Raw genomic sequence first — 27,206 nt, 5'->3', positions numbered from 1 at the left:
AGTAGGGTCAGAGGTGGGGGTAAAAGAGGGGGAGGTGTGGCATTGCTTGTCAAAGATAGTATTATAGCTGTGGAAAGGACGATGGATGAAGACTCGCCATCTGAGGTAGTTTGGGCTGAGGTTAGGAATAGGAAAGGTGAGGTCACCCTGTTAGGAGTTTTTTACAGGCCTCCTAATAGTCCTAGAAACGTAGAAGAAAGGATTGCGAGGATGATTCAAGAGAAGAGTGAAACTAATAGGGTGGTTGTTATGGGGGACTTTCCTGATATTAATTGGGAAAGCTATAGCTCAAGTTCGTTAGATGGGTCAGTGTTTGTCCAATGTGTGCAGGAGGGTTTCCTGACACAATATGTAGACAGGCCAACAAGAGGTGAGGCCATACTGGATTTGGTTCTGGGTAATGAACCAGGCCAGGTGTTAGAATTAGAGGTAGGTGAGCACTTTGGGGATAGTGATCACAATTCGGTGACCTTTACTCTAGTGATGGAGAGGGATAAGTGTGTACTACAGGGCAAGAGTTATAGCTGGGGGCAGGGAAATTATGATGCTGTGAGGCATGACTTAGGATGTGTGGCTTGGAAAAGTAAGCTTCAAGGCAAGGGCGTAATTGATATGTGGAGCTTGTTCAAGGAGCAACTATTGAGTGTCCTTGATAAGTATGTACCTGTCAGGCAGGGAGGAAAGGGTCGTGTGAGGGAGCCGTGGTTTAATAAGGAATTGGAATCCCTTGTTAAATGGAATAGGGCGGCCTATGTAAAGATGAGGCGTGAAGGTTCAATTGGGGCGATTGAGAGTTATAAGGTAGCCAGGAAGGACCTGAAGAGAGAGCTAAGAGCAGCAAGGAGGGGACATGAAAGGTCCTTAGTTGGTAGGATTAGGGAAAACCCCAAGGCTTTCTATAGGTATGTCAGGAATAAAAGAATGACTAGGGTAGGAATAGGTCCAGTCAAGAATAGTAGTGGGAAGTTGCGTGTGGAGGCTGAAGAGATTGGGGAGACACTGAATGAATACTTTTCGTCAGTATTCAATCAGGAACAGGACATTGTTGTCAATGTGAGTACTGAGTCACAATTAAGTAGAATGGATGGCTTTGAGGTATGTAGAGAAGAGGTGTTGGAAATTCTGGAAAGGGTGAAAATAGATAAGTCCCCTGGGCCTGATGGCATTTATCCTAGGATTCTCTGGGAAGCTAGGGAGGAGATTGCAGAGCCATTGGCCTTGATTTTTATGTCCTCGTTGTCTACAGGAGTAGTGCCAGAAGATTGGAGGCTAGCAAATGTGGTTCCCTTGTTCAAGAAGGGGAGTAGGGATAACCCTAGTAACTATAGGCCGGTGAGTCTCACTTCTGTTGTGGGCAAAATCTTAGAGAGAATTGTAAGGGATAGGATTTATGAACATCTGGATAGGAATAATGTGATCAAGGATAGTCAGCATGGTTTTGTGAAGGGCAGGTCGTGCCTCACAAACCTTATTGAATTCTTTGAGAAGGTGACTAAGGAGGTGGACGAGGGGAAAGCAGTAGATGTGGTGTATATGGATTTTAGTAAGGCGTTTGATAAGGTTCCCCATGGTAGACTACTGCAAACAATACGGAGGTATGGCATTGAGGGCGAGTTGGAGGTTTGGATTAGGAGTTGGCTGGCTGGAAGAAGACAGAGGGTAGTAGTTGATGGTAAAGGTTCATCTTGGAGTGCAGTTACTAGCGGTGTTCCGCAAGGATCTGTTTTGGGACCATTGCTGTTTGTCATTTTTATAAATGACCTGGAGGAGGGGTTAGAAGGTTGGGTGAGCAAGTTTGCGGATGATACGAAAGTCGGAGGAGTTGTAGACAGTGAGGAAGGATGTGGCAGGTTACAGCGGGATATAGATAAGCTGCAGAGCTGGGCAGAAAGGTGGCAAATGGAATTCAATGTAGCTAAGTGTGAGATGATTCACTTTGGTAAGAGTAATAAAAAGATGGGGTACTGGGCTAACGGTCGGATACTTGGTCGTGTGGATGAGCAGAGGGATCTTGGTGTCCATGTACACAAATCTTTGAAAGTTGCCACCCAGGTAAATAGTGCGGTGAAGAAGTCATATGGCGTACTGGCTTTTATTCGTAGAGGAATTGAGTTCCGGAGTACTGAGGTCATGTTGCAGTTGTATAGGACTCTGGTGCGGCCACATCTGGAGTATTGTGTGCAGTTTTGGTCGCCATACTATAGGAAGGATGTGGAGGCACTGGAACGAGTGCTGAGGAGGTTTACCAGGATGTTGCCTGGTATGGTAGAAAGATCGTATGAGGAAAGGCTGAGGCACTTGGGGTTGTTTTCATTGGAGAAAAGAAGGTTTAGGGGTGACTTGATAGAGGTGTATAAGATGATTAGGGGTTTAGATAGGGTCGACAGTGAGAATCTTTTTCCTCGTATGGAGTCAGCTATTACAAGGGGGCATAGCTTTAAATTAAGGGGGTGTAGGTATAGGACAGATGTTAGGGGTAGGTTCTTTACTCAGCGAGTCGTGAGTTCATGGAATGCCCTGCCAGTAGCAGTGGTGGACTCTCCCTCATTATGGGCATTTAAGCGGGCATTGGATAGGCATATGGAGGATAGTGGGCTAGTGTAGGTTAGGTGGGCTTGGATCGGCGCAACATCGAGGGCCGAAGGGCCTGTACTGCGCTGTATTCTTCTATGTTCTATGTAGATAAGATGAATGGCTGCATGAAGGGGGATTCAAGACACCGGTGCATAGACTTTGAGAAGAGATGACAAAGATTTTAAAAAGACATGAGTTTTTCTATTTTTGCACTTATGGGTTGAACTTCCAGAGGAAGTGGTAGCTGTGAATACAATTACAATACTTAAAAATTATTTGGATAAGTACATAAATAGGAGATATTTGGAGGGATATAGGCCAAGCAGAGGCAGGTGTGGTTAGTTTAGGTGGAATTATAGTCGACATGGATTGGTTAGACCACAGGGTCCATTTCCATGATACATAACTTTGAAACTCTTAACTCTCGGTGTCTTCGTGTTCACAACTCTCCCTATCACTGTCACCTCATGAAGCTTCACAACTCTTCCTTATCTCTGCTATCATAAGCATCTCTGTAACATCCTCCAATCACACAATCCTCCCTATCTCTGTAATCTCGATCCCCACAAATCTCTCTGCTAAGTGCCTTTCTGTAATTCCAGCCTTGAGGATAGCCCATTTTTAACTCAGATTCCTGCACCCTGAGCTCCAGAATTTCCTACTAAACCTCTCTGCTCATTTGCCTCCCCAAAACATTAACCAATCATCTATCATCTATTCTAATATCAAAAAGGTATGAGATGATCGCAGTGGGCCTGTGTGCTTGATGACCAATATGGAGAAGATGGGGGCATTGTGTTCAACAGTTTTATACCAGAGACTCTGACCCCATTTTATTCCGTGTTTCTCAGTGATTCCCTCTTTTTGAAGCAGACATGAGTGAGAAGCAGTGGAGAATGTAAATGATACATGGTCTGCATAGTGAGATGATTCCACCACCACTGGCTGTTTACCCTCCAGCTCCACAATGTCCAATAACCTATCCATGCTATCGCGGATCCTGGCATCAGGGAGGTAACATACTATCCTGGATTCATGCCTGTGGCCACAGAAGTGTCTGTCTGTACCCCTGACTATTGAATCCCCGTCACTCTCTTTCCTCCTGTTCTGTGCAGAATCCGAAGCGGGATACAGTATCTGTTTGATAACGGGATGATCACTGGGAACTCCTGCATTTCCTTCCTGAGCCTTTTACTTGATCTGATAGTCATCCATTCCCTTTCCTAACTCACTGAACGTGCTGTCCATAACATCCTCAGAATTGCAGATGAGCTACAGTGAGTCCATTCACAGCTTCAGATCTGAAAAGCAGTTTCCCAGTAACTGCAGATGGGCACACTTCCTGCACATATTGTCGCCAGGGACACTGGAAGCATCCCTTATTTCCCACATTGTACAAGAGGAGAACATCGTGGATCTGAGGTCTCCTGTAACAATGTCTCTCTGGATTCAGCTAGTTCTCCTATCGCGAGAACTTAAATGAGCTAGCAACCTTTCTTCACTTCAAGCATGTCCATTATAATCTAAATCCCCGACCTTTACTTAAGCTGACATGTTATACTTTAAAATCTGTTACAAAATATTCAGCAGGTATCTCATAAAAATTGGCTATTCCCATTGGGGCCATGTGAATTTCTGAATGGCCTGAACTAAACCTGAGTTTCAGCTTCACCTTCTCCCTGTCTCATCTCATTGTTTTCACCCAACTCCAAAACACACTCACTGAGCCAAGCAGCATTCTCAGTACAGCCCTGTCATTTTCAGTTGTCAGAATCTGGAACATTCCACCTGAAAAGATGCTGGAATTTTAGTCCATAGGAATTTTAATGGGTAGTTTGCAGAGAACTGAAAATAAAGAGTTTACAGGTTAACATTACGAAGTGGGTGATTGGGGACTAAATCTGACAGTTCCTGCAAAGAGATGAGGTGCAATTTGGATAAATCTGTGCTCCCTTTCAGGGCAATATCTCCTTCCTCAGCTGCAGGGCCCAGAACAGAGCACACACCCAAAGGGTGATCCAGCCACAAATTTGTCAATCTCTCTGATTTTTGCTTTACAAAAGTATTGAAGATTAGATTTAGATTACTTTACAGTGTGGAAACAGGCCCTTCGGCCCAACAAGTCCACACCGACCCGCCGAAGTGAAACCCACCCATACCCCTACATTTACCCCTTACCTAACACTACGGGCAATTTAGTATGGCCAATTCACCTGACACTGCACATCTTTGGATTGTGGGAGGAAACCGGAGCACCCGGAGGAAACCCACGCAGACAAGGGGAGAACGTGCAAACTCCAAACAGTCAGTCGCCTGAGGCAGGAATTGAACCCAGGTCTCAGGGACGGTGAGGCAGCAGTGCTAACCACTGTGCCACCGTGCCGCCCAGTAAATGATATTTTCTCATAGACAGAACAGAAAAACCTTTCTGTTTCCACAGTTAAATGCCAATTATATTCAGGTCCTGATGTCTCTGCTGACTGTAAAAACCTGTTTTTGAGATCCCAGTCTCAATTCATGTCCCATAAAATGAATTCACACAACAAAACTCACAGTCAGTGCAGGATGAATAGTAAAGACAAATATTTATCTTGCACCTAACCTACACATCTCTGAAAACTAGGGGCAATTTAGCTCCCAGTGCAATGGCAAAGGAGATAGGGGTTAAAGAGTGAATAATAGGTGGGGACAGAGCCCAAAGGAACATGTGGAAAGAAAAAGGACTGGATAGTGATCTGGCTGGGAGAGTGCATAGCTGTTAATAGAGGGAACAGGAACCGGTGTCGGGCAGCATCTCAGTGGATGGGATGGAAATGGTGGCTGATGTACGTTCTGCCGCAAAAAAGACCCTGAGCTTCCAGTTGCCTGCCACTTCAACACACGAGCCTGTTCCCTGGGCAACATCCCTGTCTCATACTTACTGCAATGTTCCAGTGAAGCTTGATACAAACTGGCAGAACACTCCAGAACATACCAAATGGATCCGTATTTCAATTACAGCAATTTCCCCTCCCATGTGGTCAACAATACCCTCCACCATATCTCCTCTACTTCCCAAACCTCCGCCCTTGAACCCAACTCCTTCAACTGCAACAAGGATAGAATCCCCCAAGTCCTCACATTCCACCCAGGTACAACACATCACCCTCCATCATTTCCACCACCTACAATCAGACCCCATCAGAGATATATTTCCCTCCCCAGTCCTTTCAGCATTCCTCGGAGACCATTCTCTCTGTGACTTCCTTGTTAGATCCACGCTCCCCACCAACCCATCCTCTACTCCCAGCACCTTCGCTCGCCATAGCAAGAGGTGGAAAAACTGTGCCCACACCTTCCCCTCACCTCCATCCAAGACACCAAAGGATCCTTCCACATTCAGCAGAGATAGTTCTTACATTCAAACATCTCACCTATTGAGTCCTTTGCTCTCGATGTGGTCTCCTCTACAGTGGGGAGACAGGACGCCAACTTGCGGAATATTTCAGAGAACACTTCTGGGACACGTACCAACCAACCACACTGCCCTGTGGCCGACAACTTCAACGGCCCCTCCCACTCCGCCAAGGACATGCAGATTCTGGGCTGCCTCCATCGCCAAATCGAGCCATCCGAAGCCTGGAGGAATAACACCTCATTGTCCGCCTTGGGACCCTTCAACCACACAGCATCAATGTTTCCTCATCTCCCCTCACCCCACCTTATCCTAGCTCCAACCCTCCAACTCGGCACTGGCCTCTTGAACTGACCCACCTGTCCATCTTCCTTCCCCATTATCCACTCCACCCTCTCACCATTACCTCCCATCTGCATCTACCTATTGCTTTCCTAGCTCCCTTCCCCCCCAACCCTACACCCCCCCTCCTATTTATCTCTCAGCACTCTTTCCCACACTGCACATTCCTGATGAAGGGCATATACCTAAAACGTCGATTCTCCAGCTACTTGGATGCTGCCTGACCTGCTGTGCGTTTCCAGTGCCACATGTTAACGAAGCTGGAAGAACAAAACCGCATCACCCACTCGGGTACCCTTCAGCCTTTTGGCCTTAATATCAAATTCCATAATTTCAGATGCTGAACTCTCCCACGTCCTAGCGTCCTAGCCCCCTACCCCACACACCAGGCCTTGTTATTACATAGCCTGCTATTACACACTATCTGTGATTAGCCACTAACAGTCCCCATAAACAGCTATTCACCCTCCCCCAGCCAGATCGATATACACTCCTTTGTCCAATTTCTCCTCTCTCTCTCTCTTTGGGCTCTATTCCCAATCATTTACTCTTTAACCTATACCTTCTGCATATAAACCAACATTTTTTTCTCAGTCACATCAGTTCTGAGGAAGGTTCATAGGATCAGAAATGTTAACTCTTCACAGATGCTGCCAGACCTGCTGAGCTTTTCCAGCACTTTCTGGTTGTTGTTCATCATTTCCATCATCCACAGTGTTTTCTGGTTTTTATTTAGCGGGAGCTTGTAATTCATGTCAAGCAGCCTACACCGTGTGTTTATAAACCGCCCCAGTACCCACAAAACCCATTTTTCTCCCAGTCTATGCCACTCCCATCACACTCACTGAGTCCCCCCCTCACAGTGACACTGCGCCTGCACAGCTCATGGTCACGTGTTGGCCTGCTGGCCACACCCCTCATTCACTTCTATTGGCTGGAGGATCACGCCAACTCTCCTATTCGTCTGCAGCTGCTGTCAATCACCTGGGCCCCATTGTGTCATGTTGGTGGGATCCTCCCATAAGTATTGGAGGCTGAAGGGTGACCTCATTGAGTTTTATAAAATCATGAGGGGCATGAATGGGATAAATAGACAGGTCCAGAACGAGAGGGCATAGGTTTAAGTTGACAGGGAAAATATTTAAAAGGGACCTAAGGGGCTTCTGTCAATCAGAGGTTGCTACATGCATAGAATTTTCGGTCAAGACAAGTGGTGGAGCCTGGTACACTTACCCCATCTGAAACGCATCTGAATGGGTATATGAATAGGAAGGGTATAGAGGGATATATGCCAAGTGCTGGCAAACAGGACTTGATTAGGTTAAGACATCTGGTCAGCATGGACGAGTTTGACCGAAGGGTCTGTTTCTATGCAGTACATCTCTATGGCTCGATGGCTCTGCGGAGGGATGAGCTTCATCATTCACAGTGAATGGGGCATTATCACAGAGCATAGGGGCTGGGGGCTAGTCAGCCTATTTGGGCTGTACTCTCTCCCTCTGCAGATGCTGCAAATCTGTCCCAACTCCCCTCCCATCTGTCCATAGCCCTCAAAATCTTTCCTTAAAAAGTTGAATTCCAAATTTGTTTTGACACTAACTGTTGAATCTGCATTCAGCTCTTCTTCAAACTGTTCCAGATGCTCAGAACTGACTCTGTAAAATAATCTTCTCATTTTTACCTTGCATTATTTGCCAATTACATGAATGTAGTTACTAAAAATTGTGACAAACTTTCTACTTTCCCTCTCTGTCAACTAAATATCCTGGAGACAAATCTGCTCCTGGTCGAAATCACGACAGGGGGAGGGTGAATAGGCTGGGGCTGTTTTCCCTGGCGTGTCGGAGACTGAGGAGTGACCTCACAGAGAAACATAAAATCATGAGCGGCATGGACAGGATAAATAAGGTAAATAGACAAAGTCTCCCCCCTGGAGTGGGGGCTTCCAGAACTTGAGGGCATAGGTTTAGGGTGGGAGGGGAAAGATATAAAAGAGACCTGAGGGGCAACGTTTACACACAGAGGGTGGTACGTGTGTGGAATGAGTGGCCAGAGGAAGTGGTGGAGGCGAGTACAATTGCAACATTCATAGGTATATGAATAGGAAAGATTTGGAGGGATATGGGCCAGGTGCTGGCAGGTGGGACTAGATTGGGCTGGAATATCTGGTTGGCATGGATGGGTTGGACCGAAGGGTCTGTTTCTGTGCTGTATGTCTCTGTGATGAATTTTATCCAAATAGCTAGTTCTCCCCGTATTCTATGATGTTGAACTTGCTAACCAGTCTGTTGTTATGTGGAACATTGTGTCTTCCTGAAGTCCAAGTTAACGATGTCCATGCACAAAGCCATGCTGATTCTCCCCAATTATTTGCCTTTCCAATTACTTGAAAATCCTGTCCCTTAGAATCCCTTCCAACAACTTGCCTGCCACTGACTTCAGGCTCACCGGTCTATAGTTCCCTGGCTTTTCCTTACCACCTTTCTCAAATAATGGCACACATCTTCCAGCACCTCACCTGTGGTTATTGATGACACAAATATCTCAGGGAGGGGCCCAACAATCACTTCCCTAGCTTCCCACAAATTTCAGGGATACATCTGATCAGGTCCTAGGGATTTATCCACCTTTATCCATTTTAAGACATTCAGGGTATCCTCCTCTGTAACATGGACACTTGCCAAGTTATCACTATTTATTTGTGCAAATTCTCTAGCTTCCATATCGTTTTTCAGTAAAAACCAATGTGTAATATTCATATAGAATCTTTCCAACCTCCTGGGGTTCCATAGTCAGTCTTGTTGATCTTTGAGGGTCCCTATTCTCTGCCTGGTCACTCTTTGTCCTTAGTGTATTTCTAGAATCTCTTTGGATTCTCCTTAAACCTATTTCCCAAAGCCATCGCTTGTCCCCTTTTTGCCCTCCTGGTTTCCCTCAAGTATTCTCCTACTGTCTCTATACTCCTCCAGGGATCCACTCAAACCCAGCTGTCTGTACCTGTCATATCCCTCCTTCATTTTCTTGACCAGAGCCTCAATTTCTCTTGACAGGCAACATTCTCTACGCCTCCCAGCCTTGCCCTTAACAGGAACATACTGTCTGTGTACTCTCATTGTCTCATTTTTACAGGCCTATGGAGGCAATGGCAGATATGGACAGAGAATCAATCATTCTCAGTAAAGAGGAAGTGCTGGGAAAGGTAACAGCCTAAAGGTAAAAAGGGTGCCTGGCCGTGATGGAATGCATCCCAGGGGCTAAAAGAGATGGCCGGGAAAATAGCAAATGTGTTCATGATAATTCGCTAAAATTTGCTGGACTCTGGGACGTATCTGACAGATTGGAAAGCTGCAAATGTGATGCCACTATTTAAAAAAAAACACCCATTAGTTTAACTTCTGTAGTGGGGAAAATGCTTGAACCTCTCAAGGAAGTAGTAGTGAGTTATCTGGGTAGAAACTATCCCATTGAGCAGACACAGCATGGATTCATGAAAGGCAGCTCATGTTTAATGCATTTACTTGAACTATTTGAGGACATCACAAATGCGTTGGACAAAGGGGACCCAGTGGATGTGGTGTATCTGAATTTCCAGAAAGTAATCAACAAGTTGCCACATGAAAGGCTGCTGTATAAGATAAAGGCTGCACGGCGTTATGGGTAACGTATTAGCATGGATACAGGATGGGTTAACCAACAAAAAGTAAAGAATGGGGATAAATGGGCGTTTGGATTAGTGTTGGCACTACAACTGTTTACAATTTACATAAATGTTTTGGAGTTGAGGACCAAGTGTACGGTGTCAGAGTTCAGATTTGATACAAAGATGAGGTAGAGCAATGTGTGCAGAGGCCACTGTAAGTCTGCACAGGGATACAGATAGGTTGAGTGAGTGGGTAAGGATCTGGCAGATGGAGGACAATGTTGGGAAATGTGGGGTCATCCATTTTGGTCGAACTAACAGCAAACTGGATGATGAAATGGTGAAAACCTGCAGCATGCTGCTGTGCAGAGGGAGCTGGATGTCCTTGTGCATGAATCGCAGGAAGTTGGTTTGCAGATGCAGCAGGTATTTAAGGCAGTGAACGGAATATTGTCCTTCCTTGCTAGAGGGATGGTTATGCTGCAGCTGTACAGGGTGCTGGGGAGGCCACACCTGGAGTACTGTGTACAGGTTTGATCTCCTTACTTCAGGAAGATGTACTGGCACTGGAGGGGGTGCAGAGGAGGGTCACTAGTTTGGGCCTGGAGTTGAGAGGGTTGGTGTCTGTGGAGAGATTGAGAAAACTGATTCTATACTCATTGTAATTTAGAAGAATGGGAGGTTGGATGGGGTAAAAAAAACAAAATTATGAAGGGAGTAAGTAAAATAGAAGCAGGGAGTTTATTTTCACCAGGGATGGGTGAAACTAGAGAACAGAGCGTCAAAATAAGGTGGAGCAGATTTAGGACTGAGTTCAGGAGTAACTTCTTCAGCTAAAGGGTTGTGAATCTGTGGAATTCCCTGCTGAGTGAAGCAGTTGAGCTATCAACTTTATTTCCTTTAAGGCAAAAGGTAGATTTGTGAACAAGAAAGGAATTAAGGGTTATGGTGAGAGAGCAGGAATGTGGAGCTGAGGCCATGAAAAGATCAGCCCTGATCTTATTGAATGGCAGAGCAGGTTTGAGGGGTCAGATGAAAGTTTTTGCCTTGTGCCATCAAAATTGACCCTTGAAAAGTTAAGTTTCTAAATTGGACAATCTGGTCTATTATTTTCTGTAACTATTTTAAAACTAATATAATTATCAGAGAGTCCCAGAATCCCAACAGTGTGGAATGAGACCATTCGGCCCATCACATCGATACTGACGCTCAGAGCCTCCTAACCTCCCCCTGTAACGTTGCATTTTCCAGGGCCACCCAACCTACACATCCCTGAGCACTACGGGCAATTCAGCCTGGATAATCCAATCTACCCTGCACATCTTTGGACTGTGGGAGGAAACCAGAGAACCCGGATGAAATCCACGCAGACAACCCCAATAAGGTGATCATCCCTTTCTTATTTCCCAGTTCCACCCAAATAACTTCACTGGGCGGACTCCCATGAATATCCTCCCTAAGCAAAAACATAATGCTATCCCTAATCAAAAACACTACTCCCCCTCCTCTCTTGGCCCCGTTTCTATTCTTCCTATAGCATCTATACTCTGAAACATTAAGCTGCCAGTCCTATCCATCCCTGAGCCACGTTTCTGTAATACCCATGATATCCCAGTGCCATGTTCAAAACCATACCCTAAGCCCATCTGCCTTCCCTGTCAGGCCTCTTGCATTGAAATAAATGCAGTGTAACTACTCAGTCTGACCTCATTCTCTGCTTTGCCCTTGCCTGCCTTGACTATTTGACCTCAGAACTGTACCAGCCTCAGACATACCTCTTTTCTCACTATCTATTTGCAATCACACCCACTCCCTCACTGGTTTAATGCCTCCTGAGTAGCATTAACAAATCTCCCTGCCCAGATATTAGACACCTTCCAAATCAGGTACAATCCATCCTTCTTATGCAGGTCAACTCTACTCCAGAGGAGATCACAATGATGCAAAAATGTGAATCATTTTCCCCTGCACCAGCTCCTTCCAGCACCTCCTCCTCCTCTGTAATATGGACATTTTTCAAGATATCACCATTTATTTCACCACATTCTATATCTCCCATGTACTTCTTCACAGTAAACACTGATGCAAAGTACTTGTTTCCCTATCTCGCCCATCGCCTGAAGCCCCACACAAAGACTGCCTTGCTGATCTCTATTTTCTCCTAGTTAGCCTGTTGTTCTTAATGTATTTACAAAAGCCCTTTGGATTATCCTTAACCCTATTCGCCAAAGCTATCTCACGTCCCCTTTTTGTCTCCTGATTTCCCTCTTAATTATACTCCTACTGCCTTTATACTTGAAAATGTTTTGAATTGGAATAAATGCAAAATATTACATCTTGATAAAACAAACCAGGGTACGACTGACACTCAATAAAAGTAGGACCTTGAGTAGTGATATGGGAACAAAGAGACAGAGGGCTTCACGTCTTGGAAGTGTGTGTCACATGTAGACAGGGTGGTTAAGAAGGTGCTTAGCACACTTACCGTCATTGTTCAGACCTTTGAATACATGAGTTGGGACGTTATGTTGAGGATGTACAGGATGTTGGAGAGGCCTTTTCTGGAATACTCTGTCCAGTTCTGGTTGTGCTGTTATAGGAAGGATATTATTAAATTGGAGCAGGTTCAGAAGAGATTTACCAGCATGTTGCCATGAATGGAGGGATTGTGTTCTAAGGAGAGGCTGGATAGGCTGGGAATGTTTTCCACTGCAGTGCATGAGGTTGAGGGGTGACCTTATTAGAGGTTTATAAAATCAGAAAAAGAGTGCAGATAAGGTGAATAGCCGGGGGAGAGGGGGATTCAAAACTCGGGTGCATTCATTTTGAGAAGAAATGAGAAAGGTTTGAGAAAAGACATAAGGGTTTTAAAAAAAAACATACGTGTGGAATGAATTTCCAGAGGAAGTGGTAGCTGTGAATACAATTACAATATTTAAAATACATTCAGATAAGTACATAAATAGGAAATATTTGGATGGATGTGGACCAAGCGGAGGCACGTACACTTAGTTCAGTTTGGAATTATGGTTGGCATGGACTGGTTGCACCACAGGGCCTGTTTCCTTGCTGTATAACATTATGACTCTAATCCTCACTAACTCTAAATTCCTCCATCCTCAACTCTCCTGATCACTGTCACCTCATCCAGCCTCACAACTCTTCCTTATTTATATAATTCCTCACCAGCCACAGAACACTCCCTATCTCATGTCCTCCAGTTTCTCAGATCTCTGCTACATGTGCCTTTCTTTAGTTCCAGCCTTGAGGATGCCGTCATTCACTCCGATTGGTTGGAAGACAAACTGGTACGACCTGGTCCTCCAGTATGCCCTCTGCCCCCTATTGGCCTGCGCTGACATCAATCACACGAGACCCATTGTGAGGTGAGTGGTGGGATCCTCCATCTCTCTGCCCTGGGATGAGCTTCATCATTCACAGTGAATGGGGCAGTATCTCAGAGCACAGGGGCTGGGGGCTATTCAGCCCACTGGGACTGTACTCTCTCCCTCTGGAGATGCTGCACATCTGTCCCAATTCCCTTCCCATTTGCCCATAGCCCCCCCAAATCTTCCCCTAAAAAGTAAAATTCCAAATCTGTTTATGAATAACTGCTGAGTCTGTGTCCAGCTGCCAATCAGACAGTTCCAGATGCTCAGACTTTACTGAATAAAATAATGTTCATATATTATTTGCCAATTACCTGAAAATAGTTACTAAAATTGTGGCATTGTTCACAATTCCCTTCTCTCTGCAAATTAAATATCCAAGACACAAATTTGCAACTGGTCAAACTCACTGCTTAACCGTCTCAGCTCCAAGGACAATTATCTGTGCTTCTGCTAGCTCTCCACAAAAGAGGAACACATCTTATTTTCATTTATTCGTGTCATAGAGATGTACAGCACAGAATCAGACCTTTGGTCCAATTTGTCCATGCCAACTAGGAATCCTAAACTAATGGAATCCTATTCCCAGCTATTGATCCGTATCCCTCGAAACCGTTCCTATTCATGTACCCAATCAGATGCCTTTCAAATGTTGTAATTGTATCAGCCTCCACTACTTCATCTGGCAGCTCATCCAATACACACACCACACACAGCTTGAAAACTTTGCTTCTCAGATCCCTTTTAAATCTTTGCTCTCTTGACTTAAGCCCATGTGATCTTGTTTTGGAACCACCTAACCTGGGGGGGAAAGACCCTGGCTGTTCACCTTATCCATGCCCCTCATGATTTTACAAATCTACATGAAGTCACCTCTCAATCTTTGACTCTCCAGGGAAATTACCCCCAGCCTCTCCGTAGCCCAAATCCTCCAACCCTGGCAAAGTCTTTGTCAATCTTGTCTGAACTCTTTCAAGATTCAGAACATCCTTCCCAGAACAGGGGATTTTGAACTTAAAACAGAATTCCTGAAATGGCTTAATCAATTTCCTGTCCAGCCACAATATGATGTCCCAGCTTCTGTATTCAATGCATCGACCAATAAATATAAGCATACCAAACACCACCTTCACTAGTCCGCCTATCTGCGACTCTACTTTCAACGAACAATGAATCTGAACTCCATGGTCTCTTTGTTCAGCAACACTCCGAAGGACTTTACCATTAAGTGTATAAATCCTGCCCTGATTTGCCTTTCCAAAATGCAGCACCTCGCATTTGTCTAAATTGAACTCCGTCTACCATTCTTTGCTCCAATGGCCCATCTGATCAAGATCCTGTTGTATTCTGAACTAACCTTCTTCGCTGTCCACTACACCTCCAATTTTGGTGTCTTCTGTAAACCCACTGACTATATCTCATATATTCACATCCAAGTCATTTATTTGAGGACCGAATATCCATTCCTGCAGCACAATGCTGCTCACACGCCTCCAGTCCGCAAAGCAACCCTCCATCACCACCCTCTGCCTCCTACCTTCAAGCCAGTTTTGTATCTAAATGGCTAGTTCTCCCAACATTCCATGTTATCTAACCTTGCTAACCAGTCTGCTTTGTGGAACATCGTTCAGTGTCCATATAGACAACGTCCACAGTCTGCCTTCATCAATCATCTTTGTCACATCTTCAAAAAAACTCAATCAAGTTAGAAAGAGAGAATTACTCACACAAAGTCATGTTGACTATCCTTAATCTTTCCTGGTCTTTCCAAATACATGTAAATCCTATCCCTCAGAATCCCTTCCAACAACTTGCCTCCCACTGACTTCAGGCTGCCTGTTCTCTTGTTCCCTGGCCTTTCCTTTCCACCTTTTTAAAATAACAACACCTGTCTTCCAGCACCTCACCTGTCACAAACGATGATATAAATACCTCAGGGAGGGGCACTGCTTTCCTAGCTTTCCACAAATTTCTGGGATACACCTGATCAGGACCCAGGGACTTATCCACCTTGATGCCATTAAAGACATCCAGTACCACCTCCTCTGTAACATGGACACTTTTCAAGTTATCACTGTTGTTAACTATCAAGTTCTCCAAACTCTCCAGAAAAGAATAGCATAGTATCTCTCCCACCTCCTGTTGTTCCACAGATGGCCTTCTTGATCTTTAAGAAGTTGTATTCTTTGTCTGTTTTTTCTTTTATCCTTGATATATTTGTAGAATCGCTTTGGATTCTACTTAAACCATTTCCTAGAGATATTTCATGTTCCCTTTTTGCTCATCTGATTTCCCTTGAGTATATTCCTGTAAAAACATGAACCTGTACTCCCAATTCCTCCGCCTCTGCCATATCTGCTCCCAGGAGAAGCAATTCTACTCCAGGACATCCCAGAAAGGATTCCTATTTCAAGGACTGCATTTCCCTCCCACGTGATCAACAATGCCCTCCAATGCATATCCTCCACTTCCCGTACCTCCACCTTCCCCCCACCCCTCCAACCACAATAAGAATATAATCCACCGGTCCTCACCTGCCACCCCACAAATCTCCAGATACAGCGCATTAACATTTGCAATTTCCGCTACCTACAGTCAGACCCCACCACCAGGGATATATCTCCCTCCCCAGCCCTTTCTACTTTCCACAGAGACCATGGGATATTTGGTGCTGATGTGCTGCCCCACTGATACCTCAGTCACTCACCCTGCCCAATGATCTAGTGATACTATCGCTAGATGGATAATCTAGACACCCAGATAACGTTCTGGGGCCTAGAGTTTGGATCCCGTCACAGCAGACAGTGGAATGTGAATTCAATAAAAATTTGGAAGTAAGAATCTTTTAAAGACCATGAATCCATTGTTGATTGTTGCAAAAAAAAAATAACCCATGAGATTCACTAATATCCTTCAAGGAAGGAATCTGCCATCCTTATCTGGTCTGACCTACATGTGACTCCAGACCCACAGCAACGTGGTTGAATCTTAACTGCCCTTGAGGCCCAGCCAGTGACACCCTCATCCTGTGAATGAATTAAAAAAGGTCAAGTCTTGTATACAACCATACTATTCTTACAGATAAGTGATCTGTTAGTAAATTTGCTTCTCAATTCCCGGCTGACTATTTATTTCTCAGTTCCACCTGTACAACTTGCCTGGATGTACTTCCAGGAATATCCTCCTGAAGCCCAGCCATAATGTTATCCCTCATCAAAACCGCCTCACCCCCCTGCTCTGTTGCCCCCTTTCTATCTTTGCTATAGCATCTATACCTTGGAACATTAAGCTGCTGGTCCTAACCATTCCTAAGTCATACCTCTGTAATTGCTGTAATATCCCAGTGCCATGTTCAAAACCATACCCTGAGCTCCTCTGCCTGACCTATCGGGCCTCCTGCATTGAAATAAATGCAGTGTAACTGCTCAGTCCTACCTCATTCTGTGCCTTGCCCTTGCCTGATGCCTGAACTGTACCAGCCTCAGACTTGGCTCTTTCCTCACTCTCTCTTTGAGTTTACCTCCATTCCTTCACTGGTTTAATGCCTCCTGAATAGCACTAGCATCTCTTCCCTTTCAGTGCAGGTACAATCCATCCTTCTGATGGAGGTCAATTCTACCCCACAAGAGATTTGAATAATCCAACAATGTGAACTCTTCTATTCCTATGTCATTGATACCAATAAACAACAACCGCCGCTCAAAATGGTTATTCTCCCCTTTAAGAATATTCTGCTCCCTCTCTGAGGCATCCTTATACAAAAATTACACATTCGAATAATAAACCTTACACTCATCACATCATTATAAAAGGATTACATAACACATGATGTTTTGGGGAGACCTTTTGAGAGAATGTGATGATTCAAAGGAGAATTTTTAAGCAGCAAATGGGATTGATCTGGAACGCAATACTCACAATGCGAATATCCAGGTCCTGATGTACTGAGTAATTCAGAGTTTGGCAGAACATTTACTGAGATTACCATCTGAATGTCCACCTGTAATATCCTGTAATACAAGTTTATAAAATCTGTCACTCTCAGTTCAAGTTAGAAACCCACACCATCCCCTCCTCCTGGCGCAGGATTACTGTACATAGTTACAACAGGTCATCAGGAAGGGGAATGGAATGTTTTGTTTAGAGGGTTTTCAGTATGAGAGATTGGAGTATATACCTGAGAGTAACGTGAGGAAGTGGTGGTGAGACCACCATATCTGGAGTAATGTGAGCAGTTTTGGTCCCTTTAGATAAGGAAATGTGTCACTTTATTGGAGGCATTTCAGGGAAGATTCACTAGTAGAAAGTGCGGACTGCAGATGCTGGAGATCAGAGCTGAAAAATGTGTTGCTGGAAAAGCGCAGCAGGTCAGGCAGCATCCAAGCAGAAGGAGAATCAACGTTTTGCGCATAAGCTGAAGAAGGGCTTATGCCCGAAACATTGATTCTCCTGCTCCTTGGATGCTGCCTGACCTGCTGCGCTTTTCCAGCAGGGAAGATTCACTGGGATGATCCCTGGTTTGGAGGGATTATCTTTTAAATAAAGGCTGAACAGGTTGGGACCCTACTCAATGGATTTTGGAGAAAGCGAGGTGATCTCATTGAGACAGATGGGATTCTTAAGGGGTTTGACAGGATAAATACTGAGTGGATGTTTCCGAGTGTTAATACTGAAAAGGGAGTCTGGAACCAGATTCTGGTCAGTCGCGGAATCAAGGGTTCTGCTTCAGATTTGTCAAGTTTAAGGCGACACAGAGGCGGGTAAGGGGTTTCAGTAGCAATGGAGCTGGGGTGAGGTGGAGACAAACAATGTTTAAGAGATTGAAATTCCTGGTGTTTGGGATTTTGCAGATGTCTGATCAGAAGGTCACCTTGGGGTCAGATATAACAGCAATATTGTGAAGAACGTATTTCTGCCTCAGACAGTTACCAGGGAGAGGGAGAGGCTGAGCAGTAAGAGAAAGGAATTTGGAATAACAACTGAAGGCAATGGGTTTAACCATGACAATGTTTCATTGGAGGAAACTGCAGCTAATCGAGTAGTGGGAATGTGATAAGCAATTTGGTAACTGAGTAACAGTGGAACAATAGAGAGGGATGGTGGGGAGGGAGAGCTGGACAGTGTCAGTGTACATGTGAAACCTAACATGGTGCTTTTTCACAATGTCAACTCCTGGCAGTATGTAGGTGAGATACAGGAGAGAGCAAGGATAGATACTGGAGGGACACCAAATGCAAGGAATTCAGAAAGGAAAGAGAGAGTGGAAATGGAGCAGGATTTTCCAAAAACCGTGAGGTCAAAAGGAAGCTTTTCAAAGAAGGGGAGAGACGGGCATAACCAGAAAAGACAGACAGACAGAACAAGGAACAATATCTGTGAATCGGTGAGGAGGAGGAGGAGACAGAGTGTTGGAAAGTGTGTGGTTTAGTGAGCTTTGGGTAAATTGTAAACATGAGCTCTGATAAGGCTTAACAAGAGACTGGAGAAAGATGTAGGTTTAGGACAAAAACCAGGAACACCACGTGAGGCAGTTTGGCTCAGTGGGCTAGTGGGAGGGAGGGAAGCAGCAGATCGGATTATCTCAGTCATGGTGACAGAGAAACTCCATGTGCTCCTCACTCATGTTATTGGAGGGGAGGATAGAGGAGACAGGATGATGGACAGTGTTTTACAAGAAACAAATCCAGGGTTAGTGATATTTAAAATGAGTGAACAAACCTGATGTGTTTAGCTTTTATCCAGAATATTAAAACAAACGACTGAAGTCCTGGTTCGAATCCCATCTTGGCAGATGGTAGAATCTGAATTCACGAGAAATAACTGGAATTAGGAATCTCCTGATCTCCATGAAACCATTGTCAATGGTAAAAAAAAACCCTGCCAACCTGACAGCAGCCCATCCAGCTACTCACTGTACTAATCACTGCAAAGTCTCAACACAGGAATGAAACTGGATGGACCAGTTGGCAACGAACAAGGCACCAGAAATTACAACCACAGAATCATCCCTCTCGATGGTGCAACGTCCTCCTCACTAACATCTAGTTTTTGGTGCCAAAATGTGGAGAGCTGTACCTCAGACTAGTCAAGAAGCAGCCTGACATAGTCATATTCACAGAATCATCCCTTACAGACAATGACCAGACACCACCATCACCATCCGAGATATCGAGAGTGTGGTGATGAAAAAGCACAACAGGTCAGGCAGCATCAGAGGAGCAGGAGAATCGACGTTTTGAGCCTCAGCCCTTCATCAGTCTGATCTGGTGTGCTTTTCCAGCACCACACTCTCGACTCTGACCTCCAGCATCTACAGTCTTCAATTTCTCCTGAAATCTCTGGATATGTCCTGTCCCACCGGCAGCACAGACCAGACAGAGGTGGTGGCACAGTGGTGTACAGACAGGGAGGATTTGCCCCGGGAGTCTCATGGCTCCTGCTGATTACCACGTACTGTCCTCCCTTGGCTGATGGATCAGTTCTCCTTCGTGTTGAACAACATTTGGAGGAAGCACTGAGGCAATAAAATGGTGTCAAACGTACTCTGGGTACAGGATTTCAATGTCCACAATCGAGACTAGCTCTGCAACAGAATTACTGACTGAGCTGGCCAGGTCCTAAAGGACATAGCTGTTCAACTGAGTCTGCAGCGGGTGGTGAGGGAACCAACAAGAGGGAAAAAAAACATACTTGATCTCATTGTTATGAATTGACCAGCTGCAGATACGTCTGGCCACGACAGTATCGGTAAGAACGACCATCACATGTTCCTTTTGGAGACAATGCCTTGCCTTAAAGTTGATAAAACCTCCACTGTGTTGAGTGGCACTATCACCGTTCTAAATGGGACAGACTTCAAAGAGATGTAGGATCTCAAACAGGGTATCTATGAGGTACTGTGGGACATCAACAGCAGCAGAACTGTACTCCAGCACAATCTGTAATCTCATGGGGTTGTAAATCCTGCTCTCACCCATCACAATGGACAGTAAAGGAGGGCATGCCATGAGCAGCACCAGGCAGACCTAAAAATGAAGTGCTAATCTGGTGAAGCTATCAAACAGAATTACCTGCATCAAACAGCATCAGCAGCAAGCAACAGAGCTAAGTGATCCAACATCCAATGGATCAGATCGGAGCTCTGCAGTTCTGCCACATCCAGTTGTGAATGGTGATGGACAATTAAACAACTCACTGATGGAAGCATCACAGATATCCCCACCTTTACTGATGGAGGGGCCTCACACACCCATGCACCAGATAAGATGACAGAATTTGCAGCAATCTGCAGCCAGAAGTGCAAAATGGGATGATCCATCTCAGCCTTCTCCAGTGGTTTCCAACATCACAGATGTGTGTTTTAAGCCAGTTCGATTCAGTTTGAATAACATCAAGAAATGGTTAAGTAGTGCAAAGGTTACAGGCCCTGCCAATATTCTGGCAATCATACTGATGGCTTGTGCTCCAGAACTTGCCACCCACCGAGCCACGTACCGCTCCAGCACTGGCATCTACCAAAAATGCGAAACATTGCCCAGGGATGTTCAACACAAAAACACAGAACAATCCAACCCAGGCAATTTCCCTCTATCAGTCTACACTCGATCAGCAGTAAAGTGATGGAAGTAGTCATCAACAGGGCTACCAAGCAGCAGCTGCTCAACAACAGCCAGCTGAGCGACACTCACTTTAGGCTCCACCAGGGCCACTCAGCTCCCGATTGTGTCACCGCCTGATTCACAACCTGACAACCAGCTGAATCCCAGAGGTGAGGTGAGGGTGATAGCTCAGTCCCACTCCAAGATCACTATTTCTAGCTGATTTCACCCTTGTCTCAGCTCATATACTTTCATCCACATTGTGTTATCTCTAGACTTCATTATCCAAACTCACTCCCTGGCCAGCTTCCCACATTCAACCTCCCTGTAATCTCAAGAACATCTAAATATCTGCTTGTTGATTCATCAAAAGTCTCCTATTCATAAGCAACAACATAGAGTCATAGAGATGTACAGCATGGAAACAGACCCTTCGGTCCAACCCGTCCATGCCAACCAGATATCCCAACCCAATCTAGTCTCACCTGCCAGCATGTGGCCAATATCCCTCAATTTAAATTTCTCACACTTGATTTAATTGCTGGCTGTGATAATCCCTAGCTCCCTGCACCACACACACATTGAGACCTCGACAACTCATTTTCTTCAAGACTCCCAACCATTTGTTAATTCATTACTTCACCTGTGTGGATGTTTCTACAGTTGCTGAAGCAGCATAGTCTGAAATTCACAGCCAAAACCTCACAGGTCTGCTTTCCACCTTTAAGACATCCCTCAAAACCTGTTTTTTGGCAATGCGTTTGGTCACCTGACCTAATATCTCCATCTCTGGTCTTATAACTAAAGTTCTCAATAGTACTTTTGTGAAATTATAAGCATGATAATAAAAATACAAACTGTTGTTGATTTGACATTATTTTCAAATCATCACTGTTGCTGAATGAATAATCTATAATGTCTCTTACCCAACCACATTGTGAGAGCACCTTCACCAGACAAACTGCAGCTGTACAATAAAGTCAAACATTACCCTCTCCACAAGCAACAGGGCTTTGGCATTAATCACTGGTATCTGTGGAAGGAGAAACACAGTCGATGTTTCAGGGAGTGCAAAACGGATTACAGGGAATGAAAATGGTGCAGAATTTGATAGTCAGAAATGGAAGGAAAATACACTTGCTTGTTGGAAAAAAGAATTCTTGACTATCAAAAATATTCAAGAAAAAAGTAATCTGATAATAGAGCAGCACATGGTCAGGGGCTGGGCCTCAGTGAAAAACTCATTTACAAAGGGTCTAAAAAAGTAATAATACAGTAGTAAACAGACCAAAAATACACCCATGGTTCAGACTGAGGAAGCTAGACATTGACAAAGTGGCCAAGAGGGAGCCCAGAGGTGAATCAGAGCTGTATGGGCTGCTATGATCACAATGACTCTATACCAGAGAAAGGCTGCACATGCGCCTGGCTGCACCTTGCCCCCTACAAAGATGGCGGCTCCACACATGTCCAATGAATCGTTGTCCCGAATAAAGATGGCGGCGCTCACTCAGGCCTGCAGCCGTGCTGAGGCAATTCCCCATTTACTGCAAACACGGGACTGGGACGTTCAAATTTGTGTTTTCCGACGTGCACAATTTGTTTGTAAAACCTCTCCGCTCATGGCAACACAGTTTTTCTCCCATTTCCCTGTTTATTTCTTTCCTTACCGTATCCTTTCTCTCCACAACTTCCCGAGCATTCATTACAGCGACTCTGCGCCGGGCGCGAGGGTGATCACATGGTTTAGTTTAGCTCCGCCCTACATTCACTTTGATTGGTTGGAGGACCAACCGCCCGTTAGGTCCTCCAACCCCGCCCACCGTCCTTCCATTGGTCCGGTGCTGACATCAATCACCTGGGGTTCCTTTGTTGGCGACAGCATGCACAGTGTGTCCTGCTTTAGCTGATATGTTGGGTAATGTGATGGGAGAGTTTGCTGAGGGTAAGAATTCCCTTTGTGTGAGCTCTGCAGTAGATTTCCTTTATTCATGGAGGGAAGTGCCTTCCTACTCATGACTGTATAGCTGTGATTGATGAATCAATGCCACCTGAATTAGTACATAAACACCCCATTTTCACAACATCTGAGATCTTTAGCACATTGTATCACGCTCTTCTTTGGAAACAAAAAAAACATGAAACAGAGCCTCAAGGAATCGGAGCAGGAGTAATGCATTCATTCCGTTCAGCTTGTTCCCCCATTCTATCAGATCATGGCTGGGCCAACCCAGACCTCAACACCTCTTTCATGCTTGATCCACATCGCCTTCAACTGCTCAATATTTCAAAAATCTATCTGCCCTCTTAAAATAATTTGTGATAGAATCATAGATTCCCTAATGTGTGGAAACAGGCCCTTCAGCCCAACAAGCCAGAACAACCCCCCGAAGAGTAACCCAACCATTCCCCTCCCACATTTTACTTTCACAATTGTTTGGGTGAGAAAATTCTAGCCATTCACTGAGAAAAAAAAATCTTTACTTTTTCTAAAATGAATGTTCCCTTATGTAATGTCCCCTGGTTTGAGACTTCACTAGTGCTAGATCTAGTCAACATCTACCCTTTCAAGCTCCTCAGAATCTTGATTCCGTAAGATCACCCCTGCTTATCTATTCTTGATAGGTCAACCCTTTTGTCCTCGAAGCAGCTAAGTGAATCTTTTTTGAATGGTCTCCGATGTGGTTTATCCTTTATTAAATATGGGAGCTATCATTGTATACAGCACTGCAAGTGAGGACTCAGCAACAGCCAGTGTGCTTAACCAATCCCCAATCCATGCTAATACATTACCCCGATACCATGAGCTCCTAAATTGTGCAATTAACTTTTATGTAGCACCTTATCATTTGCATTTTTAAAATCCAAACACAGAACATCATTGGATTACCCTTTATCAGCCCTGCCTGTTATCTCCTCAATGAACTGTCGCAAATTTGTTAAATATAGTTTCTCTTTCACAAACCCCAGTCTACCATGTTTAATGATAAACTTTTCTAAATGTCCTGCAATTTCTTACTTTAATATTCGACTCTGTAGGTTCTTTCAGTAGATTTGCTAAGTATGATTCCCCTCTCTTAAATCCATGCGGACTCTGTCCAATCCTGTCACTGTTCAGTAAGAAACTTGATTGTACTCCAATATAGTTAGTAAATGTATCTGTATTTATTTTTAAAAATAGATTACTTATAAATGCTGGACCCATGCAATAATCAATGAATTTGTGACTCTGAATTTGGGTTATAATGTTTTTTTTTCTGTTAATTCCTTTTCATACTGTGTTATGCAGACAGCACCGAATGATCACTCTTAATTGTGAGTAACTTTGAAAATAATATATTTTAAAAATGACATCCCAAAATGCTGCCTCATTATTGTGCAAGGAGGATTTTGCATTCAATAATTTGCAGATAAAATTGAACAGCTTTTTGCTGCAATTTGGCCAGACTGAAGATTACACCAAAGTGGCAACTCTGCTCTCAAATTCTTACTTGACACTGCCCAAGGCGATACTGATGGTACTTTACTTTGCCATTCTTGTTCACCAGCTTTATTTCCAGGTTTAATTCTATAATCATTCTAGAGCTTGTAATTTTAGACAACTTCTCTTTTAGGTACATATATAAATACCATACTGAAATGTTGCACTGAATGGTACCAAATCTGAAATTAGTCTCTAATCTGATAGTAACATGTTCTGACCCTTCTACATATGTATTGGCATAAGTCTATGCCAGTTATTTTTCTGAAGCCTGTGTTTCCTGATGAAGTGCTTATGCCCGAAACATTAACTCTCCTGCTTCTCGGATGCTGTCTGACTTGCTGTGCTTTTCCAGCATGACACTTTTCGGTTCTGATGTCCAGCTTCTTTGGTCATCACTTTCTCCTTTGAGTAGATTAAACCAAGAATATTTTTTGTTGATCAAAGTGCAATAGGAACCAATTCATGAAATTCAGGTATCTCACATTTACCTTAACTATGTGAAGGCTAAGACATTACTAAATTATTGTCAGTAATTGAAACTGTGCTGACAAACTTGTGCAATATCAGTGCCTCACCTTTAGCGTGTTCCCAGATATCGCACAGCTGCAGTATTTTGTTTTGCACTCAGCTATATGTTGTTCTCACTTGTTTCTTTGTGAAAGATTACAAAACTAACTTGAATAAATGATTTCTTTAACCAATGTTGGGAGAAAACAATGTCAGTATTTCAAGTGCTGATAAAGAAAAATAAACTGATAATCAGTAGAAAGGGATTACGATGGATATGGAACAAATGCTGGCAAATAGGACTAGATTAATTTTGGATATCTGGCCAGCATGGGCAAGTTGGACTGAAGGGTCTGATTTTGTGTTGTACAACTGTGACTTCATTCTCTCAATTATTCAAGACGTTAAATACTTCAAGGACAAAAGGAGAATTTATGCAGAGAGTGCACTTGAAATGATGATTGAGGTATATCAAACTCACATTGTTTCATGACCTTTTCCTCTGGGTTCTTCAATGAACAAACTTGTTTTGTTATCTGAATAACTATGTATCATGTGATTTGTTTTGCACAAAATATTTCGTTATGATCTAGTGAACTATTAAGAAGTGTTCATGTTTAGAATTTAGGCAGCTTGATTATTAAGCAAGAAAAGGTTAGCGTTTTACTTCCATTGAATCATTGCTCTATAAAAGGTAACAAGCTTTTTATCTGTTCTGGGCACTGAATATATGGAAGTCAATGCTGAAGGAAAAAATCCTCGTCAGTAATGTTCCCACATATGTGGAGTAATTGCTTCTGGTCACTCTTCAGGTTATAGAGGCTCGGAAAGAAATGAGTTAGCCAAAGTTAGCAACGTCATTTGGATGGACTATGCTCATTGGGGAAACTTGCAGGATCTGTAGAAGGAACACGTGTTTCAGAGTGTATGCAATAAACCTGAACATTGTTATTTTTTTCACAGAGCTTGGGACCCGACTGGAGCAGCAATGAAGCTCGTATTGTTTTTTAAATTTCCGAGCTTGCCAAATTATTGTTGGTAAATGCAGGTGACTTTATCAAAGCACATTTCACATGCCCCAGCTCGGAATTTGGTCCCAATTCTGTCAGTCCATCCATTCCTATGGATAACAGGTATTTTAAATGTGAGCACTCCATTTCACTATTTGAATTGAATACTTCAGTGGTTAAGTCCTCTTGGATTCTTAATTTCAAATTACTCAAATGTGATTTTTTTGTCCCCCCTGAATTTGCCAAGCACTGGGATATTCCAAATATTTACAATAGATGCATTCACACTATTGAAGGCAACCTGGCAGATTTAAATACCATTCGGGTAGTCACCAACAATGCATAAGTAACTTTTTAAATTGCTTACTGTACACCAACACAAGCCAAGTACGACTGAAACCACAGATTGTATCCCAAGGATTCCCAAATCTAAACGGTGCATTCCAGATATGCTCACTATCACCATCTGGGAGCAGTCTCCCAAAGTGCTCCCAGAATTTAGAAAGCACACACACTGCCTTCCAAAGCTAAATCTGCTGTCACAGGCTTCACTCTTATTGCATACAATGACATTTATTGTCCAGTTCTTTGACGTGACATGATTTTACAAACAATTTGTAGAAGTGAATGGAAAGTGAGATGTTTGTTTGACCTTTGGCTCTATGTATCAGACTGAACTGAACCTTTAGTAAGATGTGGGATCTTTCCCACAAACTTTGTTTTAAAAAAGCAAAGATTATGCTCTGAGATTTAAATGTTCAATCAGGTTTAATAAAAATCTTTCCAAACATTGAGAGTTTGACTTCAGCTCCTTGAAAGAGACATGCTCTTGGCCTTCAATTTTGTGACATGTGACCATTCTTTGGTAAAGGTGGCTGTGTGCAACACTGCAGGATGTTGTGCTGAAGTGCCTCATTGGGTGGATGAGCTTTATTACTGGTGTAACTTGGCTAACTTTCAGATGGAATGTTATTTTGAGTTAAATCTTGTTTTTAAACTGAGGCGTGCTTCTGTAATTCAAGTGGAGACACTATGTTCATGTTTACAATGAACTTTTCACTTTTGCAGATTAGTATTTTCCGATCTGTTTGGAAATAAAGTTCAATATAAAAAGCACAATGTTGGAGAACCGCAGGTCCAGCAGCATATCTGAGGGGAATAAAACATTGTAAGTTCAAAGTCTCATGACCTTTTGTCCTTTCAGATGAAGAGTCAGTGAAGTTGAAATGTAACATTTTTTCTCTTCACAGATGCCCTCAGAACTGCTA

General features: G+C 43.8%; 1 protein-coding gene across 5 annotated transcripts in view; it reads right to left on the bottom strand.

Moving 5' to 3' along the window:
- LOC148136818 (uncharacterized) overlaps positions 1 to 22,676 on the bottom strand; it is a 55,915-nt gene extending 33,239 nt beyond the window's left edge. For 2 of the 5 annotated variants that reach the window (XM_087983122.1, XM_087983123.1), the window contains exons 1-4: positions 22,608 to 22,647; positions 19,058 to 19,140; positions 17,258 to 17,349; positions 12,436 to 12,540 (exon numbers count right to left, since the gene is read on the bottom strand). In XM_087983122.1, coding sequence (XP_087839248.1) covers positions 12,436 to 12,540; positions 17,258 to 17,349; positions 19,058 to 19,140; positions 22,608 to 22,643 — 316 coding nt within the window. In that variant the 5' untranslated portion in view covers positions 22,644 to 22,647. Of the gene's footprint in view, positions 1 to 12,435; positions 12,541 to 16,271; positions 16,366 to 17,257; positions 17,350 to 19,057; positions 19,141 to 21,863; positions 21,971 to 22,607 lie in introns of those variants that run through there. The other 3 variants (XR_015754399.1, XR_015754398.1, XM_087983124.1) reach the window with 3 other exon arrangements.
- Between the last annotated feature and the right edge of the window lie 4,530 nt (positions 22,677 to 27,206).

Source organism: Chiloscyllium plagiosum, unplaced genomic scaffold (genome assembly GCF_037043375.1).
Source record: "Chiloscyllium plagiosum isolate Xiang-an unplaced genomic scaffold, Cpla_swu_hap1 HiC_scaffold_45, whole genome shotgun sequence".
NCBI classification, from domain to species: Eukaryota; Metazoa; Chordata; class Chondrichthyes; order Orectolobiformes; family Hemiscylliidae; genus Chiloscyllium; species Chiloscyllium plagiosum.
Note: the sequence above shows the minus strand (reverse complement) of the source record. Positions and strands in the feature narration are given on the sequence as shown.